The sequence below is a fragment of the Ranitomeya imitator genome, chromosome 5 (genome assembly GCF_032444005.1).
Source record: "Ranitomeya imitator isolate aRanImi1 chromosome 5, aRanImi1.pri, whole genome shotgun sequence".
NCBI lineage: Eukaryota > Metazoa > Chordata > Amphibia > Anura > Dendrobatidae > Ranitomeya > Ranitomeya imitator.
In genome coordinates this window covers 278,407,586-278,422,172 of record NC_091286.1, presented here as the reverse complement: position 1 = coordinate 278,422,172, position 14,587 = coordinate 278,407,586, and the positions used below count along the sequence as shown (strand labels likewise).

General features: G+C 43.0%; 1 protein-coding gene across 7 annotated transcripts in view; it reads left to right on the top strand.

The window, feature by feature from the left end:
* The window catches only part of ROS1 (ROS proto-oncogene 1, receptor tyrosine kinase), a 416,131-nt gene that overhangs the window by 300,185 nt on the left and 101,359 nt on the right, over positions 1-14,587 (top strand). For all 7 annotated transcript variants that reach the window (XM_069726197.1, XM_069726196.1, XM_069726195.1 and 4 more), the window contains one exon: positions 3,211-3,392. In XM_069726197.1, coding sequence (XP_069582298.1) covers positions 3,211-3,392 — 182 coding nt within the window. The remainder of the gene's footprint in view (positions 1-3,210; positions 3,393-14,587) is intronic.

The window sequence follows — 14,587 nt, the reverse complement described above, 5'->3', positions numbered from 1 at the left end:
TGTGCTGGATGAAGATGAAAAGTAAAGATGGAAGACTTCATCTCGAGACGTCACTGGTGAGTCATTGTATTACGTGTACACACACAGTATACACTGTATATTATATACAGAGCTCCTGTGTACAATGTCACAAGTGATCACTGTATTACCTGTACACTGACACTATATGCAGAGCTCCTGTGTATAATGTCACTGGTGATCACTGTATTTTCTGTACACTGACACTATATACAGATCTCCTGTGTGTAATGTCATTTGTGATCACTGTATTACTAGTACACTGACACAATATATGTATACTAGATTCCTTGATAGGGCATTGATCCAGGGAACTAGTCTGATTGCCGTATGTGGAGTCGGGAAGGAATTTTTTTCCCCAATGTGGAGCTTACTCTTTGCCACGTTTTTTTTTTTTCGCCTTCCTCTGGATCAACATGTTAGGGCATGTTAGGTTAGGCTATGGGTTGAACTAGATGGACTTAAAGTCTTCCTTCAACCTTAATAATAACTATGTAACAATAAACAGAGCTCCTGTGTACAATGTCACCGGTGATCCCTGTATTACCTCTACACTGACACTGTATACTAAGTACAGATCTCCTGTGTATAATGGCACTTATGGTGATGTTAGTATTAGGTTTTATTTTATTGATAAGTATTGTAGTAATCGGTCACTGTGTTGTGGTAATATGTGGTCTGGTCATGGTGTGGCGGTCTTTGTTCCTTGTATGTTGTATTATAGGTCACTATGTGGTGGTAATATGGTGTCTGGTCATGGTCGGTGGTATTTGTCCTCTGTATGTGGTATTATTGGTTATTTTAAAAATTGAAAAACAATTAAAGATATACCTAAATTGTATTGGATATTTTAACAACAAATTTTAATAAATTACAGTAGAGTAGAGCCCGGCCAAAACAGTATACAAAAGTTACTGGCTATGTATGTGATCTGGTGATGGGAACTGGTAATGTGTGATTGGTGAGGACGTGGTGCAGAAGAGGAGTTTTTCCAAGAAGGGGCAATGGGACTGTGTAAGGTTCGCGTGATGGAGACGGAGCTGGGGTGGGGCCTGGGTGGAGTCTCAAGGGGGCCCCAAAAATGTTGCCAGTATGGAGCCCCAAAATTCCTAGTGGCAGCCCTGCATGTCACAAAGGCTGCAAGGTCAATTTGGAGTCATCCAGCAACTATACGGGTTAAATGGTTATAAAAGGGCAGCACGGTGGCCTTGCAGCACTGGAGTCCTGGGTTCAAATCCCACCAAGGACAACATCTGCAAAGAGTTTGTATGTTCTCTCCATGTTTGCGTGGGTTTCCTCCGGGTACTCCAGCTTCCTCCCACATTCCAAAGACATACTAATAATGATGATAATGTGTGCAAAATGTAAAGCGCTGCGGAATATGTTAGCGCTATATAAAAATAAAGATTTTATTATTATAAAAGTCAGTAAATTATTAGCTCAGCACCAGGGAATCCTGGAAAAGGTGTTATTTTGTCCAGGACGTCCAAGAGTAAGGATGTGGGTTAGAGAATTGCTGTAATCATAGAAGCAGTCAGGACAGCCAGGAGCATCTTTATGATCTCAAGATAGAAGTGAGAGAGTTACAGCATCAAATTCATCCCCCTCCCCCCAACTTACTGAATGAAAAAGGTAAAGTTCTGCTTAGGATAAGACACTGTGTGTGAAGAGAAGTTTTCTGTGAAGAGAAATTATTTCTCAAAAGACTTTCATATATGTTGATGAAGAATTGCATGAAGAGAAGTAATTCTTTGTGATAAAAAGCTTGAATAAAACCCCTGTGATCAACTCCAGCTCAGAACTGTGTCATATATTGAAACATACAGCAGCACAGCACCTCAACTTAACTCAGCTACACCAATTAAAAGGGACCAGCGTTATAAAAGCACAATCCTTCAAAAAGAACCTGAAGACCCACCTCTTCCGACAAGCCTACAACCTGCAGTAACCACCGATCGACCAAACCGCTGCATGACCAGCTCTACCCTACCTACTGTATCCTCACCCATCCCTTGTAGATTGTGAGCCCTCGCGGGCAGGGTCCTCTCTCCTCCTGTACCAGTGGTGACTTGTTTAAGATTATTGTACTTGCTTTTTTTATGTATACCCCTCCTTACATGTAAAGCGCCATGGAATAAATGGCGCTATAACAATAAATAATAATAATAATAGCAGAACCAGCACCTATGAATGTGGAAACATAGATTAACAGTGTCAGTGAGTTGCTTCTTCAGTTAACCTATGAGGAATTGAGTGCGGTAACAGGACTTGTAAAGATGGCAGAAGAAAAGATCTCTAAGGCATGCAACCACAGACATCTCTTAACTTCTATTAACAAATAGATCGATGAGTTAGGAGAGAGAAAAGACTAGGATGTCATGGGGACATTCCTTCAGAAATTAAAACAGTTGTGCTGAAATTCAACATGCTTAACCCTTCCCCCCCCCACAATATCTGAAATCAGGAAATCCTCCATACACGTCAGATGATAAGCCGTTCTCTGCAAAATGAGCAGATTTGACTAAGGGCAGAGTCAGATGGCTGTATAAATCAGAACGAGATCGGAACACAGTGCACAGACTGGTCAGCAGCTCTCCTGACCCGAGCATAACAGCTGCATAGAAATACATGCAAGGCAAGTCTATGCACTGCAATCCCGGATTTATATGTCCGTCTGACTGCTCCCTAACATTCATCTATTGTGTATTACCACAATAAGATTGGATCATGCTAATTATTAGTTGGCAGACAACTGTCACACTTGTTTGTCCAGCTGATGGTACATAGTTAAGGCAGCAAGCTAAAGGTTTGCACTGGTAATGGATAGCTAAGATCTAGCTCTGCATGCTATCATTGTGAATTGGAAGATAAATAAGGTAACTCATGTATAGTCTTCTTACCATTTCCAGATTTGATGATGGTGATTTTTTTTATTATTCTTTTGTATTGTATACAAAGCATTTTTCAATGCAACACCAGAGAGATACAAGTATATGAATGCACAATGACGCATATTTCATTTAGGTTTTAATAAAAAAAAGCATTCATATGTAAAAAGAATAATGCATGCACATTGGAATAGATGCATATACAAAACTGAGAGTACTAGGAAGCACTATCTCGACTCCATCTCTTTCATAAACACTTTACTAGTATATGTTCAGTACTACTAATAAATCATTTTATCTACAGGAAAGTAATGGACGATAAGGAGTTAGACCTGTGGAAACTGGCTTACAGTGGATCATGCGGTGACATTTGTGTTTGGAAATCTACCGCTTTGGATGGAACATTTCAGTTCAGAGCAGCAGCTGCCAACATGATAGGTCTCGGAAATTACAGTGACATTAGTGAAGATATTCTGCTATTCAAAGGTAGTTACAAGTTTGTCATAAGACCTTTATTTACATTTTTACTATCTATAGCTGATATAGCAGCTGCAATGGGGCTCTATAGTTGGGAAAGGGGCATTTTCACTCAGTGACAAGCCACAGTTAATATTGATTATTGCTGGTGGAAAGTGAAAACGGAGAAACTTAGGATGGATTCACACATCCATGTGTCACAGTCCAAGTACACCTTGCTATGCGCAGACTAGCCATTGCCATTGGTCCCCTAATTGGAACTTGACAGCTTACGAGGCTCAGGAGACCTGCAGCCAGTCCATGCACAACAGATTGTGATACATGGAGGATTGAATGTAACCTTTGACAGATCTATGGGAGGCCAATAAAGTGAAGAACAGACACAGGGCTTACACAGACAACCAAAATAATATTCTCATCTTCTTGTGTCAACCATGACAAAACCCTAAAATAAATCTGAAATTGATTAAAGTAAAGTTGTCCAGGATTTAATTAAATATGTGCTGAACGCAGACAATATTTTAAAATTAATAAATAAAATATGAAATATTTATTTTTCTAATCCCAGCCCCATTGCTCCACATGTCTCTGTCGATACTACATTCTTGACTTTGCTGACGTCTTTCATATCATTCGTGCAGCCAGGAGCCTTGATGTATAATTTGATACATCAGCCAATGTTTCCATTATGAGATATCAAACAGGTGTACTAGAAAGGCTTTTTATATATAAATCCTGTTTTCCACAAATATTTTCTCTATCCAGCTTTAGAAAAATATTTATTTTAACACATTTATCGTCCTAGAAAAATCTGGTCATTTTCAAATATATTTCATGCGAGTATATTGTAGCCCGTTCCCTTTGTTGTCTTTCTGTAAGTCTGTATAAAAGTTAGACGGAAATAAAATACAATGGGTTTTATTCTTTGATCAAAACTGGATGATAGAAAAATTGGACTTGTCTGAAGTAAGGGTAGTTCATTAAAGAAAATATAACAGTTTCAAATAAAGGTCAGAGTATTTCAGATGCATATTGGATTGACTGGAGTTGCAGATACAATCGAATTTATTTACGAAGTTATCATGGCCAAGTATGAAAGTCTACCATATATTTCTTGGCTTACAGATAGGTAACAGCAAACACTGCTGATGCATGAAGCACATATACTATGTCCAGTGGAGAAACATATTTACCAAGGATATTGTGTGGATTACCATAAATAAAGGCTTAAGCAAAGAGTATCTACTATCCATTTGAACTGCTTTATTCCTATACTGCCTGCGTAGGTGATACCCCCTAAAATAGGGCAAGTGGGGCAAGAGTGTAGAATCCGTTAAATTTATGGTGTATGTAGTTGGTAGCTTTTATCAGAGGTTAGAAGTGTTTATTGAAGACAAGTATTGTGCAGATGATAAGTTCTGAGTTTAGAAAGTGAAAAGAGAGGGATGGATGCTCCCTAGTGTAATACTGCAAGTAATAAGAACAATATGAATGTAGAGGATTTCCTCTTACCTATTGGAGTTGCACCATAATAGGTTTGGAGGACAATGTCAGAGAACAAACTGGAGCTTATGTATCCCCAAAAAAGTATAAGGCTTACTCCTTATAAAAAGAATACATGGTATAACAATTTTTAAATATGTTTAAATCACTTACAGATTACTTTGAAAAGACAATGATCAGAATAGGGAGAATGGTGACGACACAAAAGTGTAACAGGACAAAGAGGCCCTTAACACTAGATGATGGTACAGAGAATTTATGTATATCTTTATATGCCACAACAGTCCAATATAAATCACAGTGGATTGCAGTTTGCTCATTCCCAGGGGGAGAGTTGTCAGAAACACTGTAAAGTTATCACATGTGAAAGCACCTAATTATATAATTTGGTGGTGAAAATATCTAATTTACAACTCTACCCAAAGACAGATGCCAAAAAGATTCACATATTGTGATGAAAGTAGATGCATGTGTTGCCAGATCACAGCACCATACCCTGGGCAGGTGCTTCTAACGGAACAAATAATAATGATACCATTGAATGCATTATTGCTCACCTATAACGTGTAGGAGTCGCCTGTATTCGCTGGTCAAGCCCCAAAGCGCGTTTTGTGTCAGCGTCCTCAGGGGAGCAATCAGTTGTGCTTCTGGGCGGGCCTGTGGGCAGGTCTCGTCTTGGTTTCTCTGGCTTTAAAACACTTATTTAACACAGTGATAGATATATATCACTAATCATAGAAATAGTGTAGTGAGTCTAATAGACAGTGAGTGATATATATCTGCTGTTATAAGGAAAAATGGCAGACCATTCGGAAATTAGTGTAAAACCAAAGAAGAAAGGGTCTGAACAAATGTCAAGGAAGAAATAGGACAATTAAAATTAAGGCTAAAATACCTTTATTAATAGGGGTAGTAAAATGTAACACTACAAGCCAAAGAGGTGCCATTATAGATGAAGAACATGAATATGCACAGTGGTAAAATATCTCATAATTAAATACAAATTTAAATTAAAAACCAACTCATCATGTATTGTGTACAAAATAGTAATCTAAATACAATGACATAAATATTTGAGAGCTCAAAAAAAGACAGACTATATTGTTACTATGACCAGAAATAATAGTGAAAAATAATAAAAAATAAACATAATATCAGGGAAATGATGAATTTTGCAAGAATGGCTAACACTGAAATATACCAGAAGAAACCACTAGAAAAAAAACCACTCAACAATTGCACATGTAGGGGTGATAAAAAAATATATAAATGCAGGCGAAATCAAAGTGTTGATTGGGAGTTATAGGTAGTTGCATTAAGCGGTCACACTGAATCTCACAAAAAAAATGCAGGTGCAAAATGAACAAGGAGAATAAATACAAGGATAAATAAATTAAATTAGTGATTGCAATAAATAGTATTCAATGTTCACAATAAATCAGTTGACTTAAAATAGAGCAGATTAGAAGTGGAGCAGAAGCAATGTATTGCAAAACATGATCACAATATAGATCTTATAATTATATGGATAGGGGATGCAGAGCCTGTTAGACAGAGGCAGTAAAAAGATTGGGCACAGGTATTATGAGGGATAGGACAATAGATTACCTGGGTGTATGGGGGTCACTGTGCGGCGCACACCCCGACGTGTGTTTTGGAACTTTTCCTTCGTCCTTTTTGTTTCTCTGGCCTACACCAAGATAAGACTCTGCCTACAGTCCCAACATGGAGTACAAGCATCTCATTAACTGAAAACTTCTAACACTGATTATTGTTGTGAATTCAGCTTTTTGGCTCCCTTCGGTGGTTGTAGAGGGTAATGCAGTTGTGCCTGGACTGCAGGAGTGGACAGGTGTATCTACTAATTGCAAAACTGACTGGGGTATATAGCTTTGCTGGATCCTTTAGTCAGTGCCAGTTGTCCATTGTTCTTGAAGGATTCACTTCCCTGCTGGTCTCTCCAGTTTGCTGTGTTTTTCTACAAAGATAAGTCCTGGCTTTGTTTTTGCTGTCCACCTGCAGTGTACCTTATATTTCTGTGCATTTTCATGTTTTTGTCTTGTCCAGCTTGGTCTGTAAAGGATTTTTTGCAACCTAGCTATTTCTCTGGAGATGCAGATATACCCCTGTAAGACTCATGCTGGTGTGGTAGATGGAGGCAGGTATATCTCGCCCAGGTGTTTGTCCTATGTGAATTAGGCCACTCAGTATCTTCAGGGTGCTAATGGGTTAATGATTGCAGGAATAAAAGATGACCAGCTGGGTGTTTCCAGTGTCTGCCTGGGGCACACAGATTGCCTGCCTGTGTGAGACAAACGTGAGTGAAGAGCTCTGCTCAAGATCTGTATGATGTTAGCTGGGTGGGAGAAGCCCCCCCAGTTGTTGAGATAGCAACGTATTTGTTTAGTTAGTGCCGGACAGGCTAGGGTTTATTTTTATGTTTTGTTTTTTGTGTTGCTTTCACGTTAATAAATCTGACCTGAGGTCAGCCTGCTCAGAAACCTGCTGTACGCCTCAGATTCAATGCACAAACCACGTGTCCTTTGACCCCAGCAAAGGCAATCCCAGAGTGTTTTGTCACATTGTGGTGGAGAATGCGGGCATACCGTGGCACAGGCGACAGCATGGAAGACGTGGTGAAAGCCTTAGTACAGTCCACTGCCGTACAGCAGCAGGCCACTGCCGCACAGCACGAAGCTAATCGCTTGATGGCCGCACAGCTGAAGGAGTTACTGGACATGACGGTTGCAGACCGCCAACTTCTCCAACAGGTGGCGCAGCGCCTGGTGAGCATGCCTGACGCTGACCCGGAAGCAGAGTCCAGAAGGATCCATGTGAGTCGATACTGGCAAAAGCTGACTGCAGAAGATGACGTCGAGGCATATCTGACAACTTTTGAGCGGACGGCATTGAGAGAGAAGTGGCCGAAGGCACGATGGGCCGATTTGATTGCCCCGTTTCTCTCCGGCGAGGCCCAAAAAGCTTACCATGATTTGGACCCGGAGGTCGCTCAGGACTTTGAGAAGCTGAAAGCTGAGATCCTGGCCCGGCTGGGTGTGACGACGGCTGTCCGTGCACAGAGGGTACATCAGTGGACATACCAGCAAGATAAACCAGCGCGGTCTCAGATGTTTGACCTGATCTACTTGACAAAGAAATGGCTGCAACCCGAGGTACTGACAATACCCGAAATAATCCAGCGGGTTGTCCTGGACAAGTACCTGAGAGTACTACCCCCAGCGCTGAAAAGGTGGGTAAGCCAAGGAAATCCCACGACAGCGGATCAACTTGTGGAGTTGGTCGAGCGTTATTCCGTGGCAGAAGGACTTCCCGACGACACCGCCAAACCCCGGACTGTGCCTCCTCCTCGTGGAACCGGTAAGACTGTTCCAGGGACCACGGGTGAAGGAAAATCGCTTAAAACTGTGGGGGAGGAGTCCGGTACTGCTCGCACTCCGAGACCAAGAGTATTGGACGGTGGTCTCAGTAGGGGACCTGTTAGGTGTTTCCGCTGCCATGAGAATGGTCATGTTTCTGCGAACTGTCCTGTTACCGCTGAACCCATGCAGTGCGACGTTATAGACTCTAGAAAACGCATGTCTTTGGTTACACAGCTAGTGAGTGTGAATGCGGGTCAAAATGATACAGTGAAACACCTGTGTGAATTATCTGTTGATGGGAAAAATGTTGTGGCATTACTAGACTCTGGAAGTGTGGTGACTCTGGTGAAAGCTAGTCTGGTGGCACTTCCGTCTGGTCCGTCTGACAAGTTTTCTGTGACGTGTTTGCATGGTGACACCCGCTCGTACTTAACAGCGGTCATATGGATTTCTACTCCCTATGGGTCAGTGCAGCACAAAGTGGGACTCGTTCCCGCATTGTTACATGATGTAATCCTGGGCAGGGATTTTCCCTATTTCTGGCAGTTGTGGGAGAATCAGTTACTCCTTCACGGTAGCTGTACCCGTGAATCTTCTCCCATGCCATCTGGAGGTCCCGAGTCCCTAGAGGAGACCCCACAGGAAGATGTTGCTGGGGAGGTTAGTGAATCTAACCTTCAGTACCCCTTCTCCGTCATGGCGGGGGAAACAGAGGAAACTGAGGAACCTCAGCGAGAGGCGGAGGCAGACAGCCATCCGGCACCCTGCCTGCCAGATTTGGGAGTCCAGGTGGATGACTTCCACAGCGAGCAAATGAAAGATCCTTCCCTGACTCCGGCTAGGAAAAATGTAAAAATGATAGGTGGGGTACCCGTAGAACCTGACACTAGGCTAGCGTACCCGTATATGGTTCTTGAAAATGATTTGCTCTACCAGGTAGAAAAAAAGGGGAAGACACAGTGCAACGGTTAGTGGTACCCAAACCTTATCGGCGGAAGGTACTGGATTTGGCCCACGGACATATAATGGGGGGACATCTGGGGGTACAGAAAACCACAGAAAGGATATTGCATTGTTTTGTGTGGCCTGGAATACATTGTGATGTGCGTAACTATTGTGAGTCCTGTCCAGAGTGCCAAATCGCGGCCCCTAAATCTCAGTTCCGTAGCCCTTTGGTACCCCTTCCTATCATCGGGGTCCCTTTTGAGAGAATTGGGATGGATTTGGTTGGGCCCCTTCCCCGATCCGCACGTGGGCACCAACATATCCTCGTCATCGTGGACTATGCCACTCGTTACCCGGAAGCCGTCCCTTTGCGTAACACAGCTACCAAGACGATCGCCAAGGAATTGGTACAAGTGTTTAGTCGGGTGGGAATTCCAAAACAGATACTCACCGACCAGGGGACTCCCTTTATGTCGAGGGTAATGAAGGAGCTCTGCAGGCTCTTACAAATAGACCCGTTGCGTACGTCTGTCTATCACCCTCAAACAGATGGCCTGGTTGAGCGCTTCAACAAAACCTTAAAACAGATGCTCCGGAAGGCGATAGACAAAGATGGGAAGAACTGGGATTACTTGTTACCCTATTTGCTGTTTGCCATTAGGGAAGTTCCCCAGTCTTCCACAGGATTTTCGCCTTTCGAACTGTTGTACGCCCGTCGTCCCCGGCGACTGCTGGACGTCGCAAAAGAAACCTGGGAAGGTCAAGTCACTCCCTTTAAAACGGTGATCGACCATGTAACACAAATGCAGGATCGTATTGCCGCTGTCATGCCCATTGTTAGGGACCATATGTTACAGGCCCAGGGAGCCCAGAGGCAAAGTTATGATAGAGGCGCTAAGGTCCGTACATTTGCACCCGACGATAGGGTGTTGGTCCTAATCCCTACGGTGGATAGTAAATTCCTGGCGAAATGGCAGGGCCCATTTGAGGTCCGAGAAAGAGTTGGTGAAGTGAACTATAAAGTGTACCAGCCGGGTAAGAGAAAACCGGAACAGATTTATCATGTGAATCTGATAAAATCCTGGAAAGACCGCTCTGCCCTAACGGCGGATCTGCCCCGTCCGGTTTGTTCACCTACTGTACCAGAGGTGCAGGTTGCTGAGACTCTCTCAGAACAACAAAAATCTGAGGTTAAGCAATTTTTGTTACAGAACCGACAGTTTTTCTCCGAAAAACCTGGCCGGACGAAGTTGGTGAAACATGAGATTGTCACAGAGCCTGGCGTCACTGTTCATGTGAAGCCCTACCGGATTCCGGAAGCCCGCCGTGAAGCCGTCTCCCGGGAAGTGATGGCAATGTTGGACTTAGGAGTCATTGAGGAGTCACACAGCGCCTGGTCCAGTCCAATTGTGTTGATACCTAAACCGGATGGCTCCATCCAGTTTTGTAATGACTTTAGGAAACTGAATGCAGTTTCTAAATTTGATGCGTACCCTATGCCCCGGGTCGATGAGTTGATCGACCGGCTTGGTAAAGCCCGATACATTACGACCCTGGATTTAACAAAGGGGTACTGGCAGATTCCTCTGGCCGAGGCGGCCAGAGAGAAGACGGCATTTGCTACACCGGAAGGTCTGTTCCAGTATGTCTATATGCCGTTTGGACTTCACGGAGCTCCCGCAACGTTCCAGAGATTGATGGATCGAGTCTTGAGGCCTCACAGACAGTACGCTTCTGCCTACCTGGATGACATCGTAATTTACAGCATGGACTGGGAAACTCATCTCCAGAAGGTACAAGCCGTGATTGATGACCTGCGAGATGCAGGTTTAACGGCAAACCCCAAGAAATGCCACATCAGGCTTGAAGAAGCCCGATACTTGGGCTACGTGATTGGCCGAGGAGTGGTTAAACCCCAGATCGACAAAATACAGGCAATTCAGGGCTGGCCACAACCAGTGAACAAGAAACAAGTGCAGGCTTTCCTGGGGATTGCCGGCTATTATCGCCGGTTCATACCCAATTTTGCAGCCATGGCTACTCCCTTGACGGATCTTACCAAGGGGAAGGGTTCCGTCATGGTAAAATGGACCTCAGCTGCTGAAGAGGCCTTCCACAGCCTGAAACGGGCTTTGTGCTCTCAGCCCGTACTAGTGACTCCTGATTTCAGCAGCGAGTTTGTGGTACAAACTGATGCCTCTGATACTGGTGTCGGAGCTGTACTTTCCCAGGTGAGGGACGGAGTCGAACACCCGGTCCTCTATCTCAGTCGGAAACTGAATGTACATGAGCAGAGGTATGCCGTGGTTGAAAAAGAGTGCCTAGCCATTAAATGGGCTCTCGACTCCCTCAAGTATTACCTGGCTGGTAGGAAGTTTAGGCTGGTCACAGACCATGCCCCTCTCAAGTGGATGCACCTCCACAAGGACCGTAATAGTCGGGTAACCAGGTGGTTCCTTGCCCTGCAGGCTTACTCTTTTACGGTGGAGCACCGACCTGGGGTGCAGATGGGGAACGCCGATGCCCTATCCCGAGTGCACTGTTTCAAAAGTGTTCTTGCTCGACCGGAGTGGTCTGAGGAAGGGGGGGGGGATATGTAAGACTCATGCTGGTGTGGTAGATGGAGGCAGGTATATCTCGCCCAGGTGTTTGTCCTATGTGAATTAGGCCACTCAGTATCTTCAGGGTGCTAATGGGTTAATGATTGCAGGAATAAAAGATGACCAGCTGGGTGTTTCCAGTGTCTGCCTGGGGCACACAGATTGCCTGCCTGTGTGAGACAAACGTGAGTGAAGAGCTCTGCTCAAGATCTGTATGATGTTAGCTGGGTGGGAGAAGCCCCCCCAGTTGTTGAGATAGCAACGTATTTGTTTAGTTAGTGCCGGACAGGCTAGGGTTTATTTTTATGTTTTGTTTTTTGTGTTGCTTTCACGTTAATAAATCTGACCTGAGGTCAGACTGCTCAGAAACCTGCTGTACGCCTCAGATTCAATGCACAAACCACGTGTCCTTTGACCCCAGCAAAGGCGATCCCAGAGTGTTTTGTCACAACCCCCCATGTCTTTAGTCAGATGCGGTGATCCGTATTTTCTGCGGTGGATATTTTCTAGTGTTTTTATACTGACCGCATAGTACTCTGTTCTATTCTTTCTTGTTAGCTAGTATGGCCTCCTATGCTAAAATCTGATTTCATATCTGCGTATGTTTTTTCCCTCTCCTCTCACAGTCAATATTTGTGGGGGGCTATCTATCCTTTGGGGATTTTCTCTGAGGCAAGATAGGTTTCCTGTTTCTGTCTTTAGGGGTAGTTAGCTCTTAGGCTGTGTCGAGGGGTCTAGGGAGTGTTAGGTACCCCCCACGGCTGCTTCTAGTTGCGCTGCTAGGTTCAGGGTTTGCGGTCAGTACAGGGACCACCTTCTCCAGAGTACGTCTCATGCTGCTCCAAGGCCACCAGATCATAACAGATTACACTAGAACCACAAGACAGATTTTTTCACCCCAGATATCATTTTAATCAGCGTCAACCTGACAATGCCTATAGTTTTCTTAGCAAAATCATGGTGACAGGTTTGCTTTAAGTATAGATCTTCATGTCCACTCATCAGTACTGTAGATTCAATCCAATTCGAAGTGGAAGGTTAGGGAGGAGAACAGATACTGTAAGTAGGTGCAATCCACACCAACTGCAATGGGCATCTGAGTATTGTTCGTTTGGAGGAATAAACCATCATGAGCAAAGTGAATATATAGAACTTAATATTTTATTGGCAGAAATCTACAACGCCTTTCGATTCCAAATGCAGGAATCTTTTTCAGGCATAAAAATACATCTGTTTGGTTTTAAATATAAACCAATAAATCCGCGACACGTGTTTCAAGGTATTTGCACATCTTCAGAGCAATGCTCTGTCACGACACTGAGAAGTAGTAGACCGGCACTGAACACTGGAGATAGCAGCGGTAGGTGATTATATTAATACACTCACAATATATTTCATACACATACACACATTTAATGAATTCAAACCTTTGTGGGAGGGCTTCTTTAAGGACAGACACCAATGCCAATGTTAAAATTCTGTGATAGCTCAGGATTTTTCCATGTATACACACAAAACAGGATAGAAAAGTCAGCTTGGTTAATCATGGACAGACCAAAGTTATTACAAATCAGCCATCAGATAATGATACATCAAACTAATCTTATCTATAAAAGACAGCTTTTGTTACAAGGCTTACTGGCTACTGAGGCCAAGGGTGCATTCACTTATATTAAGGGGATACTGTGAGCTAATGTTTACTTATAGATGTGAAGGAGAAAAATTAACTATATCTACTTTATAGGAAAGTGCTGGCATTGTACAGTATATGGCCATCTATTGCAATAGGTCAGCTTCATTCTCTTTATAATCAGATATCAGCTTCATTACTTTAGTACAGTACAGTTCAGTTAATCATCATTTTTAGAGAAGCTGATTCAAAAGTAACAATTAGTATGGCTGCATTTCCTGATTCCGGTTTTTTTTTTTTAAAAAAAAAGGTCATCATGATAGTAAATAGAAAAACAAACATACCGGTAATTAGTCATTTTGGAAGTTGCTGTAACTTCTGATCTTTTAATATATGGCCATTTTCTGCTGCAATATATTATTACTTCATTCTCTAATTCTTCCTTTACTCAGGTAAGGTACTAAGCAGACATTTAGTTTAATACATTTATGCTCATTCATTTCTGTTGCACATTTCCTATCACAAATAACCAAGACAAAAAGTAACGTGTAAAGGTAGGATCACCACAAGTAATTCAACAAAATGATTGTATAAATCTTTATTAAGACAAGCAACAAACAAATTAAAAACAGTTAAAAAACTATAAGGTTAACAAATGAACAAAAGCATGAAGGGTTTTATAAGTGCCCCCCATGCAGAGGAAAACCTGCCTCCACTTTGTGCACCGGGAGTGTGTTTGTAATAAAACACACACTAAAGCCACTAAGAAAAATGACAAAAACTAATACGGCTACTTTCACACTTCCGTCTTTTAGAATCAGTCACAATCCGTCAAAGTGCTGAATAGACGGATCCTGTACAGATTGTAAAAAACGGATGCACTGGATCCTGTTTTTTGACGGATCCGTCGATGCAGCAGCTGCAGGAAAAATGGGTTAAATTAAAGGAATTGAAATCCTTCCAGGCATGCTCAGTGTAAAAAAACGGAATCTGTTGCTGGATTCCGTCATTTGACGGACAGCAACGGATGGACGCCGCAGGATCCGTCGCTGTACGTTTTATTGACGCAGAAAAAAAATGTTACATTGAACGTTTTTTCCAGATGACGGTCCGCCAAAATACGACGGATCTGTCGCACGACGGACG